The sequence below is a fragment of the Pempheris klunzingeri genome, chromosome 10 (genome assembly GCF_042242105.1).
Source record: "Pempheris klunzingeri isolate RE-2024b chromosome 10, fPemKlu1.hap1, whole genome shotgun sequence".
Taxonomy (NCBI): Eukaryota; Metazoa; Chordata; class Actinopteri; order Acropomatiformes; family Pempheridae; genus Pempheris; species Pempheris klunzingeri.
In genome coordinates, this window is record NC_092021.1 from 18,385,305 (window position 1) to 18,408,090 (window position 22,786).

General features: G+C 41.4%; 1 protein-coding gene across 3 annotated transcripts in view; it reads left to right on the forward strand.

The window, feature by feature from the left end:
• uggt2 (UDP-glucose glycoprotein glucosyltransferase 2) overlaps positions 1-22,786 on the forward strand; it is a 37,265-nt gene that overhangs the window by 12,091 nt on the left and 2,388 nt on the right. For 2 of the 3 annotated variants that reach the window (XM_070838002.1, XM_070838004.1), the window contains exons 22-39: positions 513-722; positions 4,528-4,659; positions 5,299-5,429; positions 5,829-5,924; positions 6,153-6,255; positions 7,105-7,184; positions 9,134-9,323; positions 9,452-9,610; positions 9,808-9,893; positions 12,846-12,930; positions 13,111-13,193; positions 18,720-18,824; positions 18,938-19,022; positions 19,633-19,815; positions 20,007-20,167; positions 21,603-21,717; positions 21,822-21,938; positions 22,557-22,716. In XM_070838002.1, coding sequence (XP_070694103.1) covers positions 513-722; positions 4,528-4,659; positions 5,299-5,429; positions 5,829-5,924; positions 6,153-6,255; positions 7,105-7,184; positions 9,134-9,323; positions 9,452-9,610; positions 9,808-9,893; positions 12,846-12,930; positions 13,111-13,193; positions 18,720-18,824; positions 18,938-19,022; positions 19,633-19,815; positions 20,007-20,167; positions 21,603-21,717; positions 21,822-21,938; positions 22,557-22,716 — 2,281 coding nt within the window. The remainder of the gene's footprint in view (positions 1-512; positions 723-4,527; positions 4,660-5,298; positions 5,430-5,828; positions 5,925-6,152; positions 6,256-7,104; positions 7,185-9,133; positions 9,324-9,451; positions 9,611-9,807; positions 9,894-12,845; positions 12,931-13,110; positions 13,194-18,719; positions 18,825-18,937; positions 19,023-19,632; positions 19,816-20,006; positions 20,168-21,602; positions 21,718-21,821; positions 21,939-22,556; positions 22,717-22,786) is intronic. The other variant, XM_070838003.1, reaches the window with a different exon arrangement.

Sequence of the window (22,786 nt, forward strand, 5' to 3'; positions counted from 1 at the left end):
AAATCTGAACCTTACACACAAGCAGAAGAATTGAAGTACATTGAAATACTTTTTTACAGACTGGAAAGGCAGGTCCCTTTGACATAAAATTAAGTACATTTAATTTTTGTGTGCTTTCATAAAAATTATCAATGCAAGTGCCTCTAAGAGGAAATATTCACATGATGTGTGTGTGTTCACACGCAATTACATTTTGTATTTGACACGAAAAAAAAAAAGAAGAATCGACAGAGTAGCAGACATCTTTTGTCTTCTTTTAAGCAATCAACACTCTCCTTCCAGTGCTCTCGCTCAGTGACTCCTGTGGTCTGTGGAAATATGAGAATGTGTGATATTTGTGTGAAATATATCACTGCTGTGTTTGTCTATGTGTGTGTGTTTGTCTGTCTGTCTGTCTGTGTGTGTGTGTGTGTGTGTGTGTGTGTGTGTGTGTGTGTGTGTGTGTGTGTGTGTGTGTGTGTGTGTGTGTGTGTGTGTGTGTGTGTGTGTGTGTGTGTGTGTGTGTGTGAAAGCAGAGGGCCAGCCCTGGAGTGCGTGTTGGGGTGATAGATAACCCTAGTGGAAAGCCCAGCGAAGATAACACTGTGCTGTACAGAGCTATCTGGACCTCTCTGCTCACCCAGAAGAATAAGGCTACAGCAGAGTTTGTGCAAAAACTCCTGAAAGAGGAGAGCAGCCATCTCCTTCAGCAGGGGACCAAGATGAAGGACTTACTGATGCAGGTAAGGGAGGGATTAGAGAATGCAGTTCTGTTTTTTGTCAGCTCAGAGATAATCAGATTCAAATGTTTGGAATCTGATGAATTATATATTTCAAGAAAATGGAAGCCCTGTAGATGCTGTATTTTGCAGTTACATCAAAATATATGTGTTTGTCCTGAGTTTTAGATACAGCCATGCAATATAATGATTTGCTGATTATGCTGTGATATGACACTAGACAGGTCTTGAACTGTCATTGTTGTTACGTGACATTACATTTGTGCTAATTTCCCTGTCCTAAAGGCTGCATTAAAGTTACAGGAAGTCAGGCTGGGTATTCAACCTCAATGCGTCTTTGATACTGAGGATGCACCGATACAGATACTGGTATTGGATATCAGCTGATACTGATTCAAAAACCTGGATTAGGAATAGGTGACGATAGGAGCGCTCTACTCAGTTCAATTTTATATTTACATCTACAAGTGTGTACTTGCATCAGCAACACACCGGTCGACTCACTGTGATCAGACCTCTGAACAGAAACCCCTCCACGCTGCTCTGGATTAGCATACTGTGCTCTAGCATAATGCACTTTAAACAATTCTGACTGAAGATGGTCATTTACTGGATTCATTGCGATTTAGCTCCTTGAATCCTTGCCTAGTAACAGTGCATCAGTGCTTAGCCAGGAGCTAGTCAGACTGGCTTTTTATTGGCTAACATGAACGTTACCCAGCATAACTTCACTCCAGATGAGTAGATGAAAAGATTAGAGGGCTGGATGGTAGCAAATAACCGGCACGGACACCAAAACTACCGCCGCTACACTGGGCTGCCAGACAGAACTGCAGCTGCCTGTAACTGCAACTATCAACCATATGGCCTCCAACGTATCTACCTACTCGTCTGTGACAAAAGCCAGAGGGGTTACAAACGGGGAGAATGGCTCCTGATGCCGCTATCAAGAGCAAAGTTATAAGCCATGATATTTTGACCTTCAGACTGACATGGCATCCATAAACCAGTGTCACAAAAACACACGTTAAACAAAAGAACACAGAAAAACGGTACAACAAGCAGCACAAGAACACAACAACCAAATGAAAGTCAAACGCTAGACAGACAATTTGTTGTTGCATTTAAAAGGTTTATACTTGAACAGCAATCTCTGTTAATTTTGACATTTTTGTACAGTTGCAGGTGCACTGTTATTTCTAGTTTCAACAAATTATTTTAGTGATAAATAACATATTTGGAAATTTGTATCTATGCATTTATTTGTAACATTTTGTTTTACAAAGTTAGGAAAGCATTGTTTTAGTCAAACCTGATGCTGCCTTACACATACAATTTTTTTCCCAGTCTCTTCCATACACTGAGGCATACATCTGATCAATTGAACACTGGTATCTGAATGGCACTCAGTAACAGCCAGTACCCAAAGCCCAGGTATCGGTATCGGTATTGGGAGTCTGAACGGTACACCCCTATTTGATGCTGAGCAAAATGTGTCCCTAGAACTGGGAATTAAAAATGGTCAAATACTGAGACAACCAGACAACGAATATGACCAGACATTTGATGTAAAAAATAACCAATTGGAATTTCTGTTTTAGGCAAAACCAATGTAAGAAATACTGTACCAAAGGTACTTCATTACACTGATCTACAGCCCTATAAATTCAGCACTGCCATAAAACAGTCTTGCTGTGTGATTTGCAACACTGTCTTCGCTGGACTAATACAGAGGTTCTCAAAGTTTTGATGACTGAGCACCAATTTAAGGAGCCAGCATATGACTGAGGGCCGCACAGGAAAAATGCACACATAAAACATTCCAAAACCAATCATGTATTTAATAAACATTAAGATGCCAGAAATTTCCCAGAGAGAGAGAGAGAGAGTTATAGGAGCTTACTATAAATTGCAATAACATATTACCATTATTATTAGTGATAAGTAACAATGATTATGAATTTGCTACTACATCAACATAATCTCTCTTACTTGTGAAATTTACGATGTTGATTCCCTCTAGTCACAGTTAACTTGCTGTCTGGCTCCAGCCCCTCATCCATCCATCGCTAACTCTAGCTAACAGCACTAGCATTGATGGCAGAAAACGATTCCTGCAACACTCATGAAGTGCCACTTGCCATGCAACCAGTAGTTTTGTTGTTGTTGTCATTCCTGACAGACACTTGTTAGAGGGGTGCGGTTAGCCTATTTTAAAGCAGGCCTTTTGAAAGTGAAAATGTTGGAATGGACGGTGGATGATTAAAATATAGCGCATGAATTTCATGTCACTTTCAGGGGCACAAAAATGTTTCTGAGAGCTGCTGCTGGCCTGCATGCCACACTTTGAGAGTCACAGGACTATTACAGAAATAGTAATGAGATAACTAACTAAATATAAACGGTATGGCAGCTAATAAATTGTCTATATAGAAACATGCCATCCAACCCTTAAAGATATCTGGGACAACATTGTAAGTGTTCTTGTGCTGATTAAGTAAGTAATTACATTTTTGAGGGGTTGTTAGTGAAAGGTCCATCTGTGAAATGTATCTGTCCTGATATACAGTGGTTGAGGATGGTTGAGGCAGAACTGATGAGCATGATGGCAAAAATGAGGAAAGCAAAAGTAGGATCTAACCACTTGCAGAGATTTGTCTGCCACTGCTTTCTTGATTTAAGTGCACCGTTGGGGAAAATGGTGATTGATGAGCCCATCTTCTCATTCCTCTCCTAAACATCAGCTAACAGAATACATTTAGGGCACGCATGATGCTCCACAGCCTGTGTATGCCAAGGCAAGCAGCCTACTCACTGTCAGTTCCACTTGATCTGTCACAGGGGCCAGCACAAGGCGGGCTCCACACGCTGAATCTTTAACTATAAAGTGCTGGTGGATACCTGGTCTCCAGGACCTGATGAATAGCCGAGCTCGTTCTCACCGTTCATGGCTGTGTGAGCTCCACGTGTTCAGCCAAGCCTGACCATCACTCTGCTGCTGTAAGCAGTCTAAGCCGCTGGTGTCCTCCATGCTGTAGTGTGCAGGACCCACCCACACAGCATTACACATAAGAAAACACATTCTCAGGTGCTAATCAACAAATCAGCTGACATGAGCGCTCCCATCTCTCCCATCAGGAAAAGTCGTACAGCAGGTTACATTTGGGACCAACCATAATAAACTGCTCCTTAATTATACCAGCCTTAAACAATGGAGTGAGAGAATGGACTGGAAATAGCAATGGAAAGAGAGGTAGGAGGTGGCTGTGTGAGTTGAGACCCAGAGTCAAGGGATATGAGTTTATTATTGGCTGCCAGACAGACTTGCTGACTGGATTGTGCTGACATTATTGGTATTTCACCTGTTCTCCTGAGGAGAGATGTTGGAGAAACTAATAACCTGACTCCACAAACTCTCCACACTCCCACACCTAATTTGTTATAGACAAAAATGGCCGAGGCTTAATTAACAGTTTGTTATATTAATTACAAATTGATTAATCTCATTTTCACATGTGCATTTCTTACAGCTCAGTCCTCTGGCTGAAATATTTTATGTTCGAAAGCTGCAGTGATTGGGCTCATGCAAGGCATCAATGATATTGTGAATATTTCTTTTGTCTCACATACATCATTCCCTATGCCAGTACATCGCTCAGATTTTATTCTGGACAGGCTGTAAAGGGAGAGAGGTCCTTGAGTTAGTCTATTGGATCATACAGTACATCACAAATTCTTCAGAAATGTGTGAGCCAACAATGGAATCAATTTATCTAACATCCTAAACAAACTTGTTATTCTGCTCCAGGGCGCGGACGAAGATGCCTTTGAGAAAAAGTTCAACACACTGGAAGTAGATTTTATCCGTAGTCAGCAGCTGTTTTGTCGAGACGTCCTGAAACTGAGCCCTGGACAGCAGGCAGTGATCAGCAACGGAAGGGTGAGTGGACTTCAAGTTCAACACAGATCAATTGGTATCTTCTCAGTAGCTTCAGAATACTGTTCCATAGAATAAAAAGCTGAATAGACCCCATTATGTTATCAGGAAGGTAAAGCATCAGTTAAATGTTGCTGCTGCTGTTCGGTGGTGTGGAGTAGGATCCTCTAAGTCACTGCACTTTGGAGGATTTTTCCCTCTTGTGCTTTCAGAGTGCTTCCTTAGTACTGTCAAATCAGCATGACTCTTTCTCAAAGGTCACAGGTGGCACAAAATGCACTGTGTCTGTGTGTGTGTGTGTGTGTGTGTGTGTGCGCGTACGCGTACAGAGCTGATGACTGATGTCTCAGCAGCAGTGATGCTGACAGCCACGGATGAAGAGGCCAGCCTCTGAGATGGCAGTAACAATTAATATCATTTTACATTCCTCTGCTGCAGAGGCAGGACTCCACTCCTAAAATAGAAAAGGAAAAAAAACAAAAAAAAAAAGGCGCTGTCACTGAATACCATGCCTTTAAGTGGATAAAACACTGTGTTACAATCACATTACATTTAACACCCCCCTGGCAAGTAGTAAATAATACATGCTGAGATAAGACTTGGAAAAGTCGTGTTCTGAACATCTTTTTTTCCTCATGTTAGATCCTTGGTCCGTTTGAAGAGCAGGAAGAATTCACTGTGGAGGATTTCCACTTGCTGGAGAAGATTACACTGAGCAGTTCGGCAGAGAAAGTCAAAGCCAAAGTTAAACAGATGGGGATGAAGCCAAAGCAGTATGTTTGCATTTTTCTGCCTTGTTAGAAAAAATGTTCTCCTCCTTCTTTCTTTAACTGTCTGCTAAGCATTAGATCATGCCATCATTAGAGAACATACAATAGTTGTTCTAAGGTGAAATACCTTTTACCTTTCTTTTTTGCTGTTTGTCTAAATGTTTCTATGAATCAACATTTCTCTTATTTTCCTGTTAAATTGAGAAAAATCTTTTTTGCTACATATCAAGCTGGGAAGAAAATATGAGTTTCTCAGTTTGAAGGGACAGCGGCATTCACTGATTTATGAGGCTACCTTGTTAACAGGTTGGCATGACATTATGTAAGATCTGTCTGACATCTCTCCTAACACGTAGCATTAATAAATGATGGACTGACCCTGCTACACCTCTTTTCCCGTAGTGCCAGTGACTTAGTCATGAAAGTTGATGCCCTCCTTGCTGCAGCCCCCAAAGGAGAGGGCAGAAGGGATGTCCACTTTATCAAAGACAGCCACAGGTGAGCAGGGCTTTTTTTTCCTTTTTTTTGTCTGTTGACTGTCCTGTTGGCTCGGCAGTTTCACAGGGAAGTGTACACTCTCCTTTTGTTATAATGGATCTGAAAATTGCTACAACATCATTTCAAACAGCCCAGAAAGGCGAATCTTTTGATTTGCGGTTCTGCTGAATAGGGGTTGTATAACCTTGTGTTGCTGAATCCGCTTTGGTGTGCTGTTCTCCTTCACAGTGTGCTCCATCTCTCCCCACGTGAAAACGAGGTGTTCTATGATGTTGTTGCTATAGTTGACCCCCTCACTAGAGAGGCACAGAAGATGTCCTCTCTACTAATCGTAAGCCGTGTTCTTCTCTCCTATTCTTCTCCATCGATTCCCAATACAGCAAAGACACTTTTTAATCACTTTCACTGAAAGGGTACAGAAGCACAAATCTTGCCAAAGTGCAAAAGTTCAGATACATTTTTTTTCCCTCTATCCTCACATGGTGCTATGATCAGACACGTCATGGTTATATTCTTTTATGCACATTGTTTATGCTGAAACATAGTGTCCCTTCCAACTTCTGAAAAGCATTTATTGAGTCAGTAAAAATGGTCAGAAAAACAGAAAAGTCCTTACTCAGTGCTTATGGATTCCTTATGAGCTAAGATGAGTATGTTCATTTATTGTTTGAACAGATAAGGTTCCCTTAGTGGGCTTAGTTTCAGTGAATCCCATTAGCTGTCTGCTGCATCTTGCTGGAGGCTGGCTGTGGTGAAGAATTTGACTTGGGTGACTATGAAAATATGACTCACCGTGCCTTTACAGACAGCCACTCAGACAGCCACCTTCAGTAGCTGTTGTTTGCAGTGTACACTTCTCAGAAGTACCCTGCATTATGCAGAAGAAATTATGATGCCACAATATCAGCTGCGCAGTTGGCTTTAAGGAAAGGTAGCTTGATGCTCTCATAACCAGTGGCTCATTATTTTTTGACCGCTGTTATATCATGAGTAATGTTATATAAGGATATTTGCTTTGTCAATTTGTTAATCTTAAAATTCAGTGTAGTAAGAATAAGAGGCAGTTAAACAACAAGCTGCCATCAGTCCTTTTGTTCAGTGAACGGCTCATGCGAGGGGCTCTCTGCTGGGCTGGACTCTACTTTAATCCTGATTTCTAACTGGATCTCTCTTTCTGCAGGTGCTCAGTCAAGTGGTCAATGTGAGACTGCAGGTGTTTATGAATTGCAGGGCCAAGTTGTCCGAGATGCCCCTCAAGAGGTGAGCTCTAGCTCCAACAGTAATTAAATTTTCCTGTTTGGCTTGTTTGTGTATCCTCTGACCGCTGCAGATGGAGCATCTCTGCCTCGCTCCTTCCCTTTGTAAGATTATACTGCTCTGATGCAATCTGCTTAATAACACCACCTTATTGCTTTGGGCCTCCCCTTGCATCTCTGGGTAAATTGCTTACAGCTTGCACTGTTGTGGTTGAGGCCTTGCAGCAAAAACAACAAAATAAAAAAGGTTGAAATTGTCCATTAACATTCCCACCACTGAGTGAATGTTCGTCATTATGTAATTTTTTTATTTTATTTTTTTTTATTTGTTCCATAATTGGTTGATTCACTTGTAGTATTAGTATACTCAAATGCCAAACGACAAATCTTCCATGGAGCTGACCCTCATTTTTAGAGGGACAGATTACAGCATGATTTTTATTGACCTCTGTCAGAGACCAGCTGAAATTGAATAGATGGAAATATCTCTTCCACCACAAATTGCTCAAAAGCCCATCCTTCCCAGCCCAACATATATCCCGTCCCCCCGAGTGACAGTTGCCTGTAATTGACATAAATGGCTACATGATATTTTCAGATTAGGGATAATGGTGTGTGCAATCAAGCTGCTACTAGCTGGTCCTCTTGTGCTACCTGTGTATCACAATGCAGGAACGTCTCATGTTAGCAGTTTTCGTGGCAGAAATGTTCTGTGTTGCTGGTTGCTTTTCTTTATGTACCGTCCTCACATACAGCTACTGAAAATATGATTTCAATAATATTTGTTGAGCCATTATTGTTGAACAAGAACCCCCAGAAACCCCTGGCTTTTGGGAATTAATAAGAAAATGAAAAAAAAACATTGTGTAAAATAGGACAATATAGCTTTTTGCTATTTTTCGGATGCTATCATTAAATTCCTGATGATGAGGGGATGATGTTTCAGGAGATGAGCTTTGTAACCACAAAGTTACAACTTCCCTGCTTCATGTCCCTTGTAGAGCCATATATCCAGGGGTGATCCTACAGCTCACCCCTGGATATACTGCTGTCGGTGGATGCACATGATTCCTATTCTGCGTCAGTGGATTCATTTCATTCAGTGGTATACTTCTCATAGTGATGAGACCACAGCCGAGACCACAGTGCCGCTTATCTTCATTCTCTCACTTTTCTCCTTGTGGAGAACTGAGCATCTCACAAATTTGAACCAATTGAATGACGGCTGTGTTTTCCCCTGGTGTGCTGGGCTACTCCTCCTTAACTACAACCGTTCTCTCGCCACCATCTCACCCTGCAGTCAACCACCCGAGCCAAATGCTCTGCTCTGGCCCACAGAAACACAGCTGCTGTGATGGGAATTAACTTTTGAGAATAAGAAACGAATAAGGAATGCGATGATATACCTTCGAGGATAAGAAAGCGCTTTAAATAAAAATAATTAGCATTGGTAATGTTTATCATCTGCCACATTATTTACACTCATTATGACTCCTGGGTGTCAGAGGGCGCAGAGAAGAAAAGCAATTAGCATAGAAATTAGCCTGGAGCTAGCGTCTGAGTCAACTGGGTAATAATGGAAAAAAGGAACATTTCTGGTGCACAAACAACCACACATATTTCTGTTATTGGCTGAGCAGGAACACTGGCAGTAATACTATTAGATTCCTCACTTTGAAGAGATTGTATATACCCAGCTGTCACAACAGAGCCCATCTTTCTGCTTCTAGAGAGAAGACTATTGCACAACATGTCATCATTTTAGGGCTTGGAGAAGAGGACAGTGCGCTTCTTAGATGGAATGGTTGACTTAGTCCGGTGGCAAAAAGTGCTGCAGGATATCAACCACTGTAAGGCTTTAAATTCCCCACTCTGTTGTTAGATATTATGTTAATTTGCAGTTCATTGACAAGCACTTACATTTTCATCATCTCTGTTCGTCTGTCTTCACAGCTTTTATCGCTTTGTCTTGGAGTCTGATGTGACTTTCTTGGCCAATGACACTGTGTCTCCAGGACCAGTTGCCCGCTTCATGGAGATCCCAGAGTCTCCTCTTCTCACCCTCAATATGATCACACCAGAGAGCTGGATAGTGCAGGCTGTCCACAGTCTCCATGACTTGGATAACATCCACCTGCAGGAGGTACCTTTCTCCATAAGCATTACCACCAACAATCGTATCATTCTCACCCCTTAATTAGGGCTGAGGCGCTTTCCATTAATCATTCCCCCATTGTTTTTGGTCCTCTGTAATTTGTGGTTTCACCTCAGGTCAGCGGGGTTGTAGCAGCAGAGTATGAGCTCGAGCACCTCTTGCTGGAGGGCCACTGCTTTGACCTGTCAACCGGCCAGCCTCCCCGTGGACTGCAGTTTACCCTGGGCATGAGTCAGGACCCGCTCATGTACGACACCATTGTGATGGCTAACCTGGTCAGCAGCCCTCTCTACTCAATCCTAGAGTTACCACGGCAGTATTCTTGCACTGCGTTAGATAGATGGATTTCATATTAGTAGTTAACCACAGTAGTAAGTTTGGAACAGAGACTGTTTGGTCCCTGGGTTGAGAAAATAAGTGCGAATTGTATGCTTACAGTAAATACTCACTCATGCTTTTTTGACCAAAACAGGGATATTTCCAGCTTAAAGCCAATCCTGGAGCCTGGATCCTGAGGCTACGTAAAGGGAGGTCAGAGGATATCTATCAGATTCTCACGTGAGTATACACCAGTGTCTGCAGACTATTTTTTATGCCATTGTAGTCTTTCCTATGTCATTCCACACAGATAAGTTAGGTAATAATGATAATTAGGCAGCTTCATCAGTAGCTCAGCATCAAGGTTGTTTTCACCTACCTCTCTGTTTCATACCGGTAGCTATGAAACCCATCACTATGGTAACATGGAGAGCTGCTGACACTGTAGCAGCTCAAGGTTTTGATGAGTGCAGGGAGTTCTGCTCACCACAGAGGAGAGAGAGAGACAAGTAGGAGGAGAGGGGTGCTATTAAAGAGAAGACAGAGTGGAGGGATGATTCAGCTGGTCACCTGCCACGCCGTCCACCTCAGACTGCAAAATATCAGCAGCAGAATGTGTTTTAGTTAGGACGGCGTAGGTGTCAAAGGCTGCATATACTAGACAGAGTGCGTTGGCGTTGTCTAATTTCCCAGGACGAATAGAAACAGCATTGTGCTTCAGTTAGACACATTTTTTAACAAAGTGCAGTTTTCCATATTGCATTCTTTTGTTTCTGCACTTATACCTTAATTAAGATGTTCCATGGTACTGTCTAATTAGATATAAAACTTTCAAAGGAAAACTTTGCTCTTTATACAATTTCTGTGTAACATAATAAAGAACAACAATCCCTCACTGTCATGTAATGAAAATGGCTCAAATCCCAAACACGTGAGTCTGCATGGGCAGCTGTTGTGCATCATACTAGATGTGCCTACAATCACAGATATTGTCCTCTCTGGCTACCCTCACATAAGATTTAGGACACATACAGCCCTCGGTTCCTCTGGAATCATATCAGACAACCAAGATTTATTCCCCAATCCTCCAGGTGAAGCTAAGAGGTGATGTCATTTTTCACCTTGGCAGTGTCATTATTCTTGTGGTTAGCGGCACTCTGCTCTGGTTAGGTGGCCGATCATAGTCTAGTGGGAGTGTCTGTACTTTCCAGTCCCAGAGCCTTCGTTTTCCTCTTGCACCCTGTGCTGCCACTGCGCCTCGCCCTGACAGCGATGAATGAGATGGTCAGCTCTCCTCTCTTCAGAGCAAGGATATAGATTGATCTCTGGTGCTTTCTAGCACAAGCCCTAAAGGCTGAGTTGCATCAATGACAGCAGAGGGGGCAAAACACAAGCAGCATTTGAGTTTAGAGGAGGGAAATGCACCTTGGGCCCAATGAGGAGGGGGCATTTATCATAGTGATAAGGTTAGTTCTTTGCCTTTAGTAAGCACTGGGGTCGTAATGGCTTGCTGTGCATCATAGTCTACTGCTCATCTCCTCCTGAAGTTTGCTCTCTGGCGTTTTACCATCAGACCCTGCAGATACTGCCTGCCAAAACACATTCTCCACTGGGCAAATCAGTCCTAAAACAATTACAGTGAAAGGCCAGTGTTACACAATCAATACTGTACAGACTTTGTCATTAAATCTACCAGTATATACAGCATGGCTGGGAAGTAGTGATGGATAAAATAATGGTAAGGTGATTCTTAATGATGATGGAGGGTAATGAATAGGGTCATAGTGTGACCCTGGCTGCTGTCCCAGTATCCGCCTTTAAGTGTGTGCCCTCACTGTCTGTCAGTGGTCTGTCCCTCAGCTGCTGTTGTCTCCTTCATGACGGAGCCTATATTGCAGATTTTTCCTGCACTGTTTCCGTAGCTTAAACATGTAAACCATCCACAGTCAGTGACACAAAAAAATGCATTTCACTTAAATATTGGACTCAAGCACACAGTTGAAACGAAAAATCCAAGTCACAGTGATTGGTTGAATGTAAGTGCTTATACATAATATAATATACATTATAAGCATTTTAAGTGTCAGTTTACTGTCACAATGTAATGGACTAAAGGTTGTCAGTTTGTATAAAAACCTGCAAATATCAGCTCTGGTTGGTTTTGGATGCTAAACTGTCTCCTGCTTACTCTTCAGTTCCACTTTTAAACACTATGTGTCCTTGGCTTGTGAAGTACAGGTTACAGCCCAAGTTTGTTTACACTGTATCTCTGTGCTCCTGCCCACTCATCTGTCAATTAAACACATACATTGGCCTGCGTTCAGAGGCTGAAATACACATTTCTTATATATCTCCAAATATATATTTTTCCTTCTTTTATTTATAAAACATTTTAGTACATTTTTAAAATTGTATCGATAATAAGAATTGATTGCAAAAGAGGATGACTTCTGTGGATTCAGTTGCATTTTAAGATGTGCCATTCCAATGTATTGATCATATTAACATTTTGGTCTCTCTGGATCTTTGTCAAGAGTAGTTGATAGATAATGCTTTACCCGCTCTATATGCATAGGTGTGGGACAATTATTTTCCTGCGGGAGGGTCTCTCAGTTATTGACTTGTTGACAATCTGTCACATCATGGTCCATCAAAAGAAAACAGGAAAGATAGATGGATGAATACTTTATTCATCCCCAAGGGGAAAGAACAACAAGCAGCAAAGAAAAACATAAACAATTGAGACACCACTACACTTGCTTTTCTTTATTTATTTTAATATTCACAGACATTACATATCTAATGAATGAAAACGTTGGCCTCGCAGCTTTCCTAAGTCATTCAAAGTTATGCGATATAATGCACCATGAATAGTTCTAATTGATCTCAAAGCTCAAGCATGACATGCTATTCTACTCCTTAGGAGGATGAAGTTTGCAAATTAAATATCCATTATGCTTACCCTCTATTAACAATTTCATCAATGTAACCACCTCTCTCTGGCAGACTCACCTTTTCATTGCCCTGAATGATGGGATGTTATGTTTTAAGTCAGTGAAATGCATTGCTAATGGTTAAACTCTATCATTTCTCCCTATGGAGCTTTTGTGTGAGCTGCAGATCTGCTGTCCAGATTTCATAGCCACTGGTTTTTGTAATCGTTTTTCATTTTCTTTTTTCCCACATTTTCAGACATGATGGGACAGATTCCCCTGCAGATGCTGGTGATGTCATAGTTGTGCTGAACAGTTTCCACCATAAAATCATCAAAGTCAGAGTGAGTGTGTTTTCTTAGATATTTGTTAAGTGTACTAGATCTGTTATCACACTGGACATTATTCAACATATAGAAAAATGCTCCTCAGCGGTTCACAAATAAAAGACGTTTAATTTATTTTACATTCTATGACGAAATCACTGAGAAAATCATTGTTTTGTGTCCCCTTTCTCCTTGTAGGTGCAGAAAAAGGCAGAGAAGATCAATGAAGATCTTTTAAGTGAAACTAGTGAAAGCAAAGGCATATGGGACTCCATAGCAAGGTGTGTAAACTATTCTCACATACAGCTAAACTCTGGTTGGTTTAAATAGGTGTTTAAATAGTCCCTCAGCTGACTGACAGTAACAGCTGTGAGCTTACTGATCGACGGGTTTGCTGATGTGCCTTCTGTTTGACAATTATGCATTGCGGTTTCAGGAGATCTTATTCCTCTCCACGATCCAGACTCCAATATTATGCTGTAAGATCTAGTCGTGCAAAAAATATGTGCTTCTGTAGGTATGTGTGTGCGTGCATTTGTGTGTTTCCCCCAAACACCTCTTAACTGTGTGATCCTGTCTTCTCACCTAATGCTTGCTGTGTGAAGTGTTTGGAGCACTTTTGAGAAAAGGTAGGCAGTGTTGCTGCAATCCATTTAACTTCTTCATCATACTCATTAGCATGCAGTGTTTATTGGTTGCTTTTACTCTCCTTGTACTTGAGTTTTGTAATGAATGAGAATGACTTCATAATATATTCAGGATATGATAGTAATGAGGACCTATGCGATATTTACATTGTCATGTTTTCTTTTACATTTATTTATTTATTTAATCACTCGTGGTCATTTTTAGAACATCAACAGCACTACCGTCACTGTTGTAGCCCGTATACATGTATGTTTTCATGCAGTAGTGCATAAAACGCGGCACAGAGACATGTTATACTGTACGCACCTACATACAGCCACACACATACTGCAAAACTGAATTGTAAATTCAAATGTCTCTTAAACTCAAGAGCTGTGCTTTTGGATTTATCATCAGCCATTGTGTGTTTCTTATCGGACAGCATGTAAAGGTGGGGGTCCCAAAGGGTTTTCCCTGGCTACAAAAATGGGTGCTTGGGACATGGATTCGGGAAAGGGGAAGGAGCCAGAAGCTTTAGAACCATATTCTTGAGTATAGGTTGTACTGTCTCCCTTTATGGGGTGGCCAAAGGTAAGAGTTTCCAGTTTCCAGTCTTCATGTCGGTTAAGGGCATCGGAACGTCTCTAAATGTGTATATCCAGTCCTTGTGCAATTGCAGTAAATATCTAGATCAAGCGTGATCTTGGTGGGCTCACCCTCATGGACTCTGCTCTGGAGCTCGGAGTAGAATCACCGCTCCTTCATGCTGAAAAGAGCTAATTTAGGGGATTCGGCTGTCTGATCAGGATGCTCCCTGTACTCCTCCTGTAGAGGTATTCTAGGCTTGTCCAACTGGGAGGACACCTCGAGGCAGACCCAAAACAAGATGAAGGGATTAGAAATCCCTCCTGGCCTTGGCAACTGCTATTAGGAGTTCTAGGGTGTCGTTTGGGAGAGAACATTTGGGCTACTTAGTATAGCCTCCCTCTGCCATGACCAGGGCCAGATAAGCTGAAAGTGGCTGGATAGATGGATGAATAGATTTATAATTCAATGTCATCTTAAGACCATTGCCTACAGTATACTTTCATTTGAGTAATGAAATTGCTTGTAACATTAAAAGGTTAAATAAATCATAACAGAAAAAGGTTAAATAAATGGTTGAATAAGATGAATTCAAGAGATATATTTGCTCCTTAAGTGCCTTTTGATTTATAAATCTGAAACGCACTAATGTTTAACTGAATTTGGAAAGAAGTAGTACCTTCTTGCTTCCAGCATATCCTCCTTTCAAAACAAAGGTACATAAATCTGAAGAGTGACGAGCCACTCATCATGTTGAGCAGTCTAACCATATATCCCATACTGTCTGTCCAACGGGTCAGACTCAGATAAACGTGCTCTGGAGAGCATGGAGGTGATAACTTTTAAAGAAAACCAAGTATAACTGAGCACAATTTAGATAAGAGGAAATGTTGAAAAAATATTTGATTGACAGTTAAATCCCAAGAAAAAAATGTTTGCTTTCTCATTGATAGAACTGAGTGGTTTTTCACAGTGACATGACAGTCTCAGAAAAACACATTTTGAAATGACTGCACAGCAAAATGATAGTGCATGGTTTACAAAAGTGTCCTACACAATGATTTTGCTGAAATATTCAGAGTTTACAAAATATTGTTTGCTTGAATGTGAATGGCTCCACCTTACATCTGGCACAAAGCGGCGCTCAGCACAACACCGATGTCATTGCTAGTTTCTGACCAACGCAGTGTCATTTTCACGCCCCGCACCCACCCTGTGTAAGAAGGAAGTGGTTGCGCCATTGACTGGAAAAAACCCAATGCAGGTTCGTACAGTGAAATTGTATGGAGTTAAGCAGCCATCCTTCTGATAAATCCTGAGTTTCATCAGAGCTATCTAAAAGTTTTATTTCAGTAGCTAAAAGTCCACCAGTAGAGATGGAAATGTCCGTGCAGGTGTGAGTCTCAATCGAAGAAAATAATTTGTTTGGGTTTTTTGTTTTGAATGAATGCAACACGCGGATTCAAATGACGTCCGATTCTTGCATCGCTAGTGTGTCCACTCAGGGATAAGCATCAATCGACTGGAGGAGCTGGGGATCGAACCCAGATCCTCCGAGTAGTGGACGACCCACCCTAGTTTGTGACAGTGGTATTTTTGTAAGGGTGATTTGATTGGACCAGCTGAATATGCAAGATGCATTTTCATTCGATTATTGAGATTATTATCGATGTTTATTGAGAAAAAGGAATATTTGTGGAAAAATTTTGTGGTTGTGTACATTTTTTAGTATGAGATGCAATATTCCAATATTTTCATTGAATGAATGGTGTTTCTAATTACAAAAATTGTCAACATGGAATGTTTTGTTGTTCGCTACTTTACACTGTACACTGGATGACCAGTTGTACCCAGGCATTAGAGAACTGCTTTAGTATGCTTTACAGTGCGTTTGACTATCTGACTGCTCATTGGCACACATTTTGATGTTTATTTCTTTAGATGATCGCCCCACAGTTGTTGGAGAATGATTCCACTCAATCTACAAACTTGGAGGAAAACAGATGTAGAGTTTTAGTCTGGCTAGTGCTGTCCACCGCTTACGATTTACCCAGAACTCTGTTAATCATTTTAGACGTCCAGATTATCGCGAGTGAGTCGGCCAAACAGGCTCTCACCTGACCCTCTAAAGCTGCTTATCTTGGGGGCTCCACTGTAGTGCTGGTGGCCCGTCATAATGGCTGGCTTAGTCTCAGCCGGTGCCCCCAAACCCTACAGATGTGTGGTGACTCCACAGAGGTCAACTGCTCGACTAGAGAGAGCAATGCTTTGGTTTGAGAAGGAATGCAGGCAGAGAAATTCACTAAATGTTGCCAGGACAGACAACAAATGAGTATGAAATGATCAAAGAAAGTTCCTGCAGCATCCTGGGCCACAGTGAATTTGTGTTGTATGGATGTGTCTTGCTCACCAGTCAGTCTCTTGTTTGAGTTGGTTTTAGAGGACATGTGGAGACAAACAGTATGGTCGCTCCCCTCCCTTCACACCTCCCTCTCTTTCACTGGTGCCTTCCTAGAGCCTCAGGGCCGAGGCTGTGCTTGTGATTGAGTATTGGAGGGACACTCCTTCCCTCATCAGCAGTCTGTTACAGACAAGGACACACTTTTACTGCAGACACATCTACCCTCCAGCACAAGTCCTGATTTCTGTCCGCTAAATGTGCCTTGCATCATGAACCACAGCTCTTCAGCAGCAGTTAGGATATGTTGCTGTGTTCAGAAGAGTGGAGAGTGTGCTGATATCTCAACATAAAAACATCTATGTTAATATAGTAACCTAGATCTTCACATTCTGATTAAATTGTTTCTAACACATACATAAAGGTAAATGACTAAGGAGTTTTTTGCCCTGGCAAGTTGTGTCAAGTGACACTTTGGCCTATTTTTCCTCCCAAGGCACAGTGATTGTTTTTTCTTGCCTGCTGGTTCGGTATTATATTGTGGCTCTTTATCCACCACAGGGGGAGGAGAGGCTCTACAATGAACCACATTTCATGTTGTCTGCCTCCATTGTGTTTGGTTCATGTCAAAAGTGCACTGTGCACCCATGTCTTGTGCTATTTTCATCACTTTAATTAGTGGAAGCACACCAATATTACTCCCCCCAAAACCTTCCTTTTTTAATGTTTTCCTCGTCTGTTTGAGAAACTGGAGAGTAATTATTAATGGCGTGACTTGACAAATTGGGGTCAATAAATTTTCTGACAATCAAGCAATCAGTTAAGTGACGAACTGTTGCAACTCTAATTTATGAAGTGCAAGTGAACAGAGTTCATACAGTCTCAAAAGAAATTTAGACAATTTAAACTTCTCTCTTCTCAAATTGCTTACCTCCCTCCAGTTTTTTTCTCTGTATCCTTGTCCAACACCACCAGGTTACCAGGGCAACAGCCATGAGTGTCTGGCAAAATGCCGCCTGAAACATCGCATGTTTCATTGCAACATGGTGTATTAGAGCAGAGTCATGACTATTCATACATGTTTTGGTTGAATTATGCCGCCACAGAAAGCCTAAACAGACATTGTTTTGTAGTTTTATAATTGAATGCACCCAAATTTTCTTTTTTTCCATTCTAAAGAGAACCAGCTAAACTTGACCACATTTTTATTTTAACCTTTATTAATTGTACTGTAATACCTTATTACTATGCCATAAGTGGATGTAGATACTGTTGAATGTCATAGTTCCAAGTAAAATCCGAAGAAATGTTTCTAAAACATGGTGAACACTTGAAGACTTGGAGTATTAAATATGAATTACTTCCTTACAACTCGTCCCATAGGAGAATAATGGTCTCGCTTAACTCCTCCAGACTTCATGCACCATAACCAAATCATCAGTACGTCATGGTGTGGAGAGCACTGCTTTTCAAGGGGATGAGAGGAGCTGAAGTGAAGTCAGCATGGTTGTTAACAATTAACTATAATGTATGACAATGCATTTTTGCAAGTTTTACCCCATTCGCACCCGGTGCGCCACATAAATCCTGCCACGAAAATAAAGAAAAGTGTGTGGCAAAATTGCACTTTGTGGATAGTGCACTTGAATGGGCTTTGTGCTCTGCAGCTGGATTCACAAAATGGTGCCTGGTGTGTTTATTTCATCCCTACTGTTTCCAAAAACTTAGATCCCATGATGTAATGCTCCCATTTAAAACTTCACAGTGCGTCTCTGGTTAGCTGTTAAATGATTTGATACAAATGAATATTTTTATTAGCTATGTGGGGATATAAGAATAAGGAGCTGTTTTAATGTTACAGCTGCTTTAACTGTGTCCTACTTTAACACATTGATTACTTAAGTTCTCAAGAGGAGCGTCAGCAGGAGAACGGAACTTCTGTTGAGATCACATCAAAATCATTACCAGAGCATTGTCATTTCCTTTGTCATTGTTTCATTTAAATGAGACACCACGGTTTGCTGTACGGCATTGCATGGTTTGTTTGAAAACGTTTTCTGCTGGCTGTTGTAGCTGTTATTACTCATAGCTCCGCAAAGGCATGCTGGCTAGCGGCTTATTTCTGATTTACTCACTATATGAAAAACATGAATCAATCAAAACACAAGAGACTCATTTATTACGGCCTCATTTACAGCATCACAGGTGGTGGCTCCAAGAAGGATGATGGCTCCAAGAAGACAGAGGATGTTCTGAACATATTTTCTGTGGCGTCCGGCCATCTGTATGAGCGCTTTCTGAGGTGGGTCGCTTTCACGTCCACAAACACTCACTTGTACTTCTCGGGCCCAACATGTTGCATTGGTTTTGGCCCTAATCCTCAAACTAATCCCTCACTCTTTCTGCCTGTTTCAGAATAATGATGCTGTCCGTCCTTCGTCACACCAAAACTCCCATCAAGTTCTGGTTCCTCAAGAATTACCTCTCCCCATCTTTCAAAGTACTTCTCTTACTTCATGACTGAATACGTACAAGAGTTATTTCCGTGCTTGTTTGAAATACCTTAATCCCAGTTCCTCAGATTTATTCATACAAAGGGAACAAAAGATATGTTGGTTTTTCCCTCCTTTGTAGATTCACCCCTATAGAAACTCTGACATTAAACACAGACCACGGCAGTGTCCTTTTTGATTTAAGTATAAATAGCAAAAATGGCTTAAAGGGGTTGAAGCAAAACAGCATTTCTTATGTAAATGACATGTACTATGTATTATCAAAAAATGTCTGTCTGAATACAGTAGTCAATCTGCTTCTCTAAAAGAATTACTCTACCTCATCTGCCTTTTTATATTTGTAATATAGCTAAACCTTCTCACTAACAGCTAATCATACTTGTCTGTAATGAAATTTTGGGCCTATGACCACAACAGATCATTACAAATATCCCCTAGTGTGGTAGAAGTGTATTTTCTCACTAATCATTGATTTATGTGAGATTTTCCACCTTATTGCCACTGGATGTTTCACATTTCTTAGATATTTAGTCACTCCAAAATGTGCTCTTGTATTTGATTTGTTTAACCTCTAATATCTGTTTGTGATGTGGTTAGGAGACCATCTCTCACATGGCCGAGTCGTATGGCTTTCAGTATGAATTGGTGCAGTACAAGTGGCCCCGCTGGCTCCACCAGCAGACCGAGAAGCAGCGCATTATCTGGGGATACAAGATCCTCTTCCTGGATGTTCTGTTCCCTTTGGCCGTGGACAAGATCATCTTTGTGGATGCCGACCAGGTAATGCTCACATTCAAGTGACGCAGGAGAGAGCTATGTGTAAGTGTGCGGCTCGAAAGTGACAGACTCGTCCGTATCAATCCCAGTGCTGGTGTGAAGATTGGATGAGATTTTGAACAGGACTTAAGTGTCGTCAGTCGGCTCCGTACTTACTGACGCTCATGCTCTCTCTCTCTCTCTCTCTCTTACAGATAGTACGGGCTGATCTGAAGGAGTTGAGGGATTTAGACCTGGAAGGCGCTCCTTATGGCTACACACCGTTTTGTGATAGCCGCAGAGAGATGGAAGGCTATCGCTTCTGGAAAACCGGCTATTGGGCCTCGCATCTAGGACACAGGAAATACCACATCAGGTACACTGGCTTAAAACGGAATATTGCAGTGCAAAGTTTTGACTGCCTGGCAAGGACTTCTAATATTTTACCTGATGTTAACCCACATATACTCCAGAATGTATATAGAACACTGTAATCCCCTTCTTTATATATATATATATTTTTAGACATTTTTAGAGAAACTGAAGGTAACCACTTCTAGCAAGCTATGCAGCAGAATAAATAAATGCATTTTAAAATATTATCCTTCAGAACATGGTGCCTCTACAGGAGCATCTTCCTTTAGGGCCATTCACCCAGTTTCTTTAGCTAGGGTCTTTGATGACTCGTCTTTGTTCCCTGCTTTGCAAAGCAGAATGAAAGGAGTAAAGAAAAATAGTCTAAAAGAGACCATACTGCAAAATACAGTGTATCTCTCACAATCATGAAAATACATCTGTCACTTCGCCTGTACAGTTTGGCTGGGATGTACTAAATCATGTTTAGTCATGTTTTTTTTTTTTAATTCTTCCCAAGTCCTAAATAAGGAAGAGGAAACTGTGGCTTTGTGCGGTTGGAAGTGCAGTAGTTGTTTTTGTTGTTGTTTCTATAATCTATTTGGATCTCAGAAAGTAAAGCAGTTTTAAAAATCTCACCCTAACAGAAATTAAATAATCCATCAGGATCAGGAAGGAAGGAACACCAGGAAAAATGATTTTCCCAGATTCCTCATATCAAATTCTGCCTTATTAGATTAGACACTATTTTTGACTTTTCTAAAATAAATAAATAAATGAATAAATAAATATAATTAAAATAAAATTTATAATAAATAAATAAATTGTGGCTACACTACTCCACAGTTCATGCAGTTTCCATGGTGATTGGACCCCACCAATTATAGCTGCAGTGCTTGTGGCTTTATTTCAGTATCTGATTTCTGTGTACAGCCATGGTACATATTAAATCAAGCAAGAGGTATGAGATAGAAAGTTCGGCTCCTTGCTGGGTGTGTGGCACTGAGTTCTCCATCTGTCAGTGTGATGGCTAATCAGGTGGCAGCCAGTGGCTGAACAGAGAGAGCAGAACTTTCCACTTTACTGCCGGCTGATGAGGACGGAAAAAAGAGAGAGCAGAAAACCACAGAGATTTGACTCGATGCCAGCATGCTGCTTAGCTCGGTGGGGCAGGAGAAAAGCAGTGAGGGCGAATGATCCGCGTCAGTGAGCCCAGGGATAACACAAGGTAGCGAAATATCCTCCGGCAGACTTAAATCTAATAAGCGATAAGTGAAACTACATTGTTGGGTTTATTAACATGCCATGTTAGGTACACTTATCTGAATACGCCTGGGGTATTTACCTTTATTGAATCATTATTTTATTTTTATGAACTCATTTTTAGGGGCTTTCCATTCCAGGAAATGGCCTTCTCACACCTGTTTCTATGTCTTCCCTCTCTTCCTTTCCACCAGCGCTCTGTACGTAGTAGATTTGAAGAAGTTTCGGAAGATTGCAGCCGGGGACCGATTACGAGGCCAGTACCAAGCCCTGAGCCAAGACCCCAACAGTCTCTCCAACCTGGACCAGGTGTATAACTCAGCGATAACATCATTGCTTTCTATGACTCAGGGTTCGTTCCTACTACACTGTGTTACTGTGTTGATTAATACTTTGTTTTGTTATATTTTTAGGATCTTCCTAACAACATGATTCACCAGGTGGCCATCAAGTCTCTTCCACAGGAGTGGCTGTGGTGTGAGACGTGGTGTGACAACTCCTCCAAAGTCACAGCTAAGACTATAGACCTGGTGAGTCGCAGAGCATTAGATCTCACTATGGCATATTAATAAGCAATGTGGGGAAAGCTAGCCGGCATACTTGGGGATTGCTAAATAAATCCTCATCAAATGTAATTGTTCCTTTTATTTAGATAATGAAATGCACAGGCCCCTTTTGTCTTCTTTAGTTCTTAGTCCTTCTTCCGTGCGCTGAAACTTGCTGATACTTGAAAAAGTATTTAAACCCCTCTTTTTTTTACACAGTGTTTTCAGCTTTGTTGGTTATAATCGTGAACTGTAGCTGCTGCAGCACCGAAAACGGGAGCACATTCTCAGCCACTAATGTCCACGAGGCACTTGGCATTTAGGAGACAACTGAGGAGCAATCGTGTAGTCTCCTAAACTAATTTAGAGAATTACTGGACGGGCTCCAGTAGACTGGAATAGGAAGCATTGTCTCATTGTGGTATAGGACACCACTCGGTAATTCAGACACAAGACATGGGCTAATGTCCTTTTAACAGAATTGGAAATCAAATTAGGTTCAAATGCCCGCCACAGACAGTGCTGGGAATGGCAATATGACTTGTTGGGAGAAAGTGGCGCTGGTGGCATGACTGATGTGTTTTGTCTGCTTCCCCGCTGCAGTGCAATAACCCAAAGACCAAGGAGCCCAAGCTAACGGCTGCAGCAAGGATCGTGCCTGAGTGGGTTGAATATGACAACGAGATAAAACAGCTACTGAGACGAGTCCAGGAACAGGAAGACACAGGAAAACAGACGCTCTCCCCTTCGCAGCATAAAAAAGGTTAACTAAGAAATGCACTCTTCTTCTATGTTTCTGCAGAGTTTTATAAGACGTCACTGTAATGTCTGTC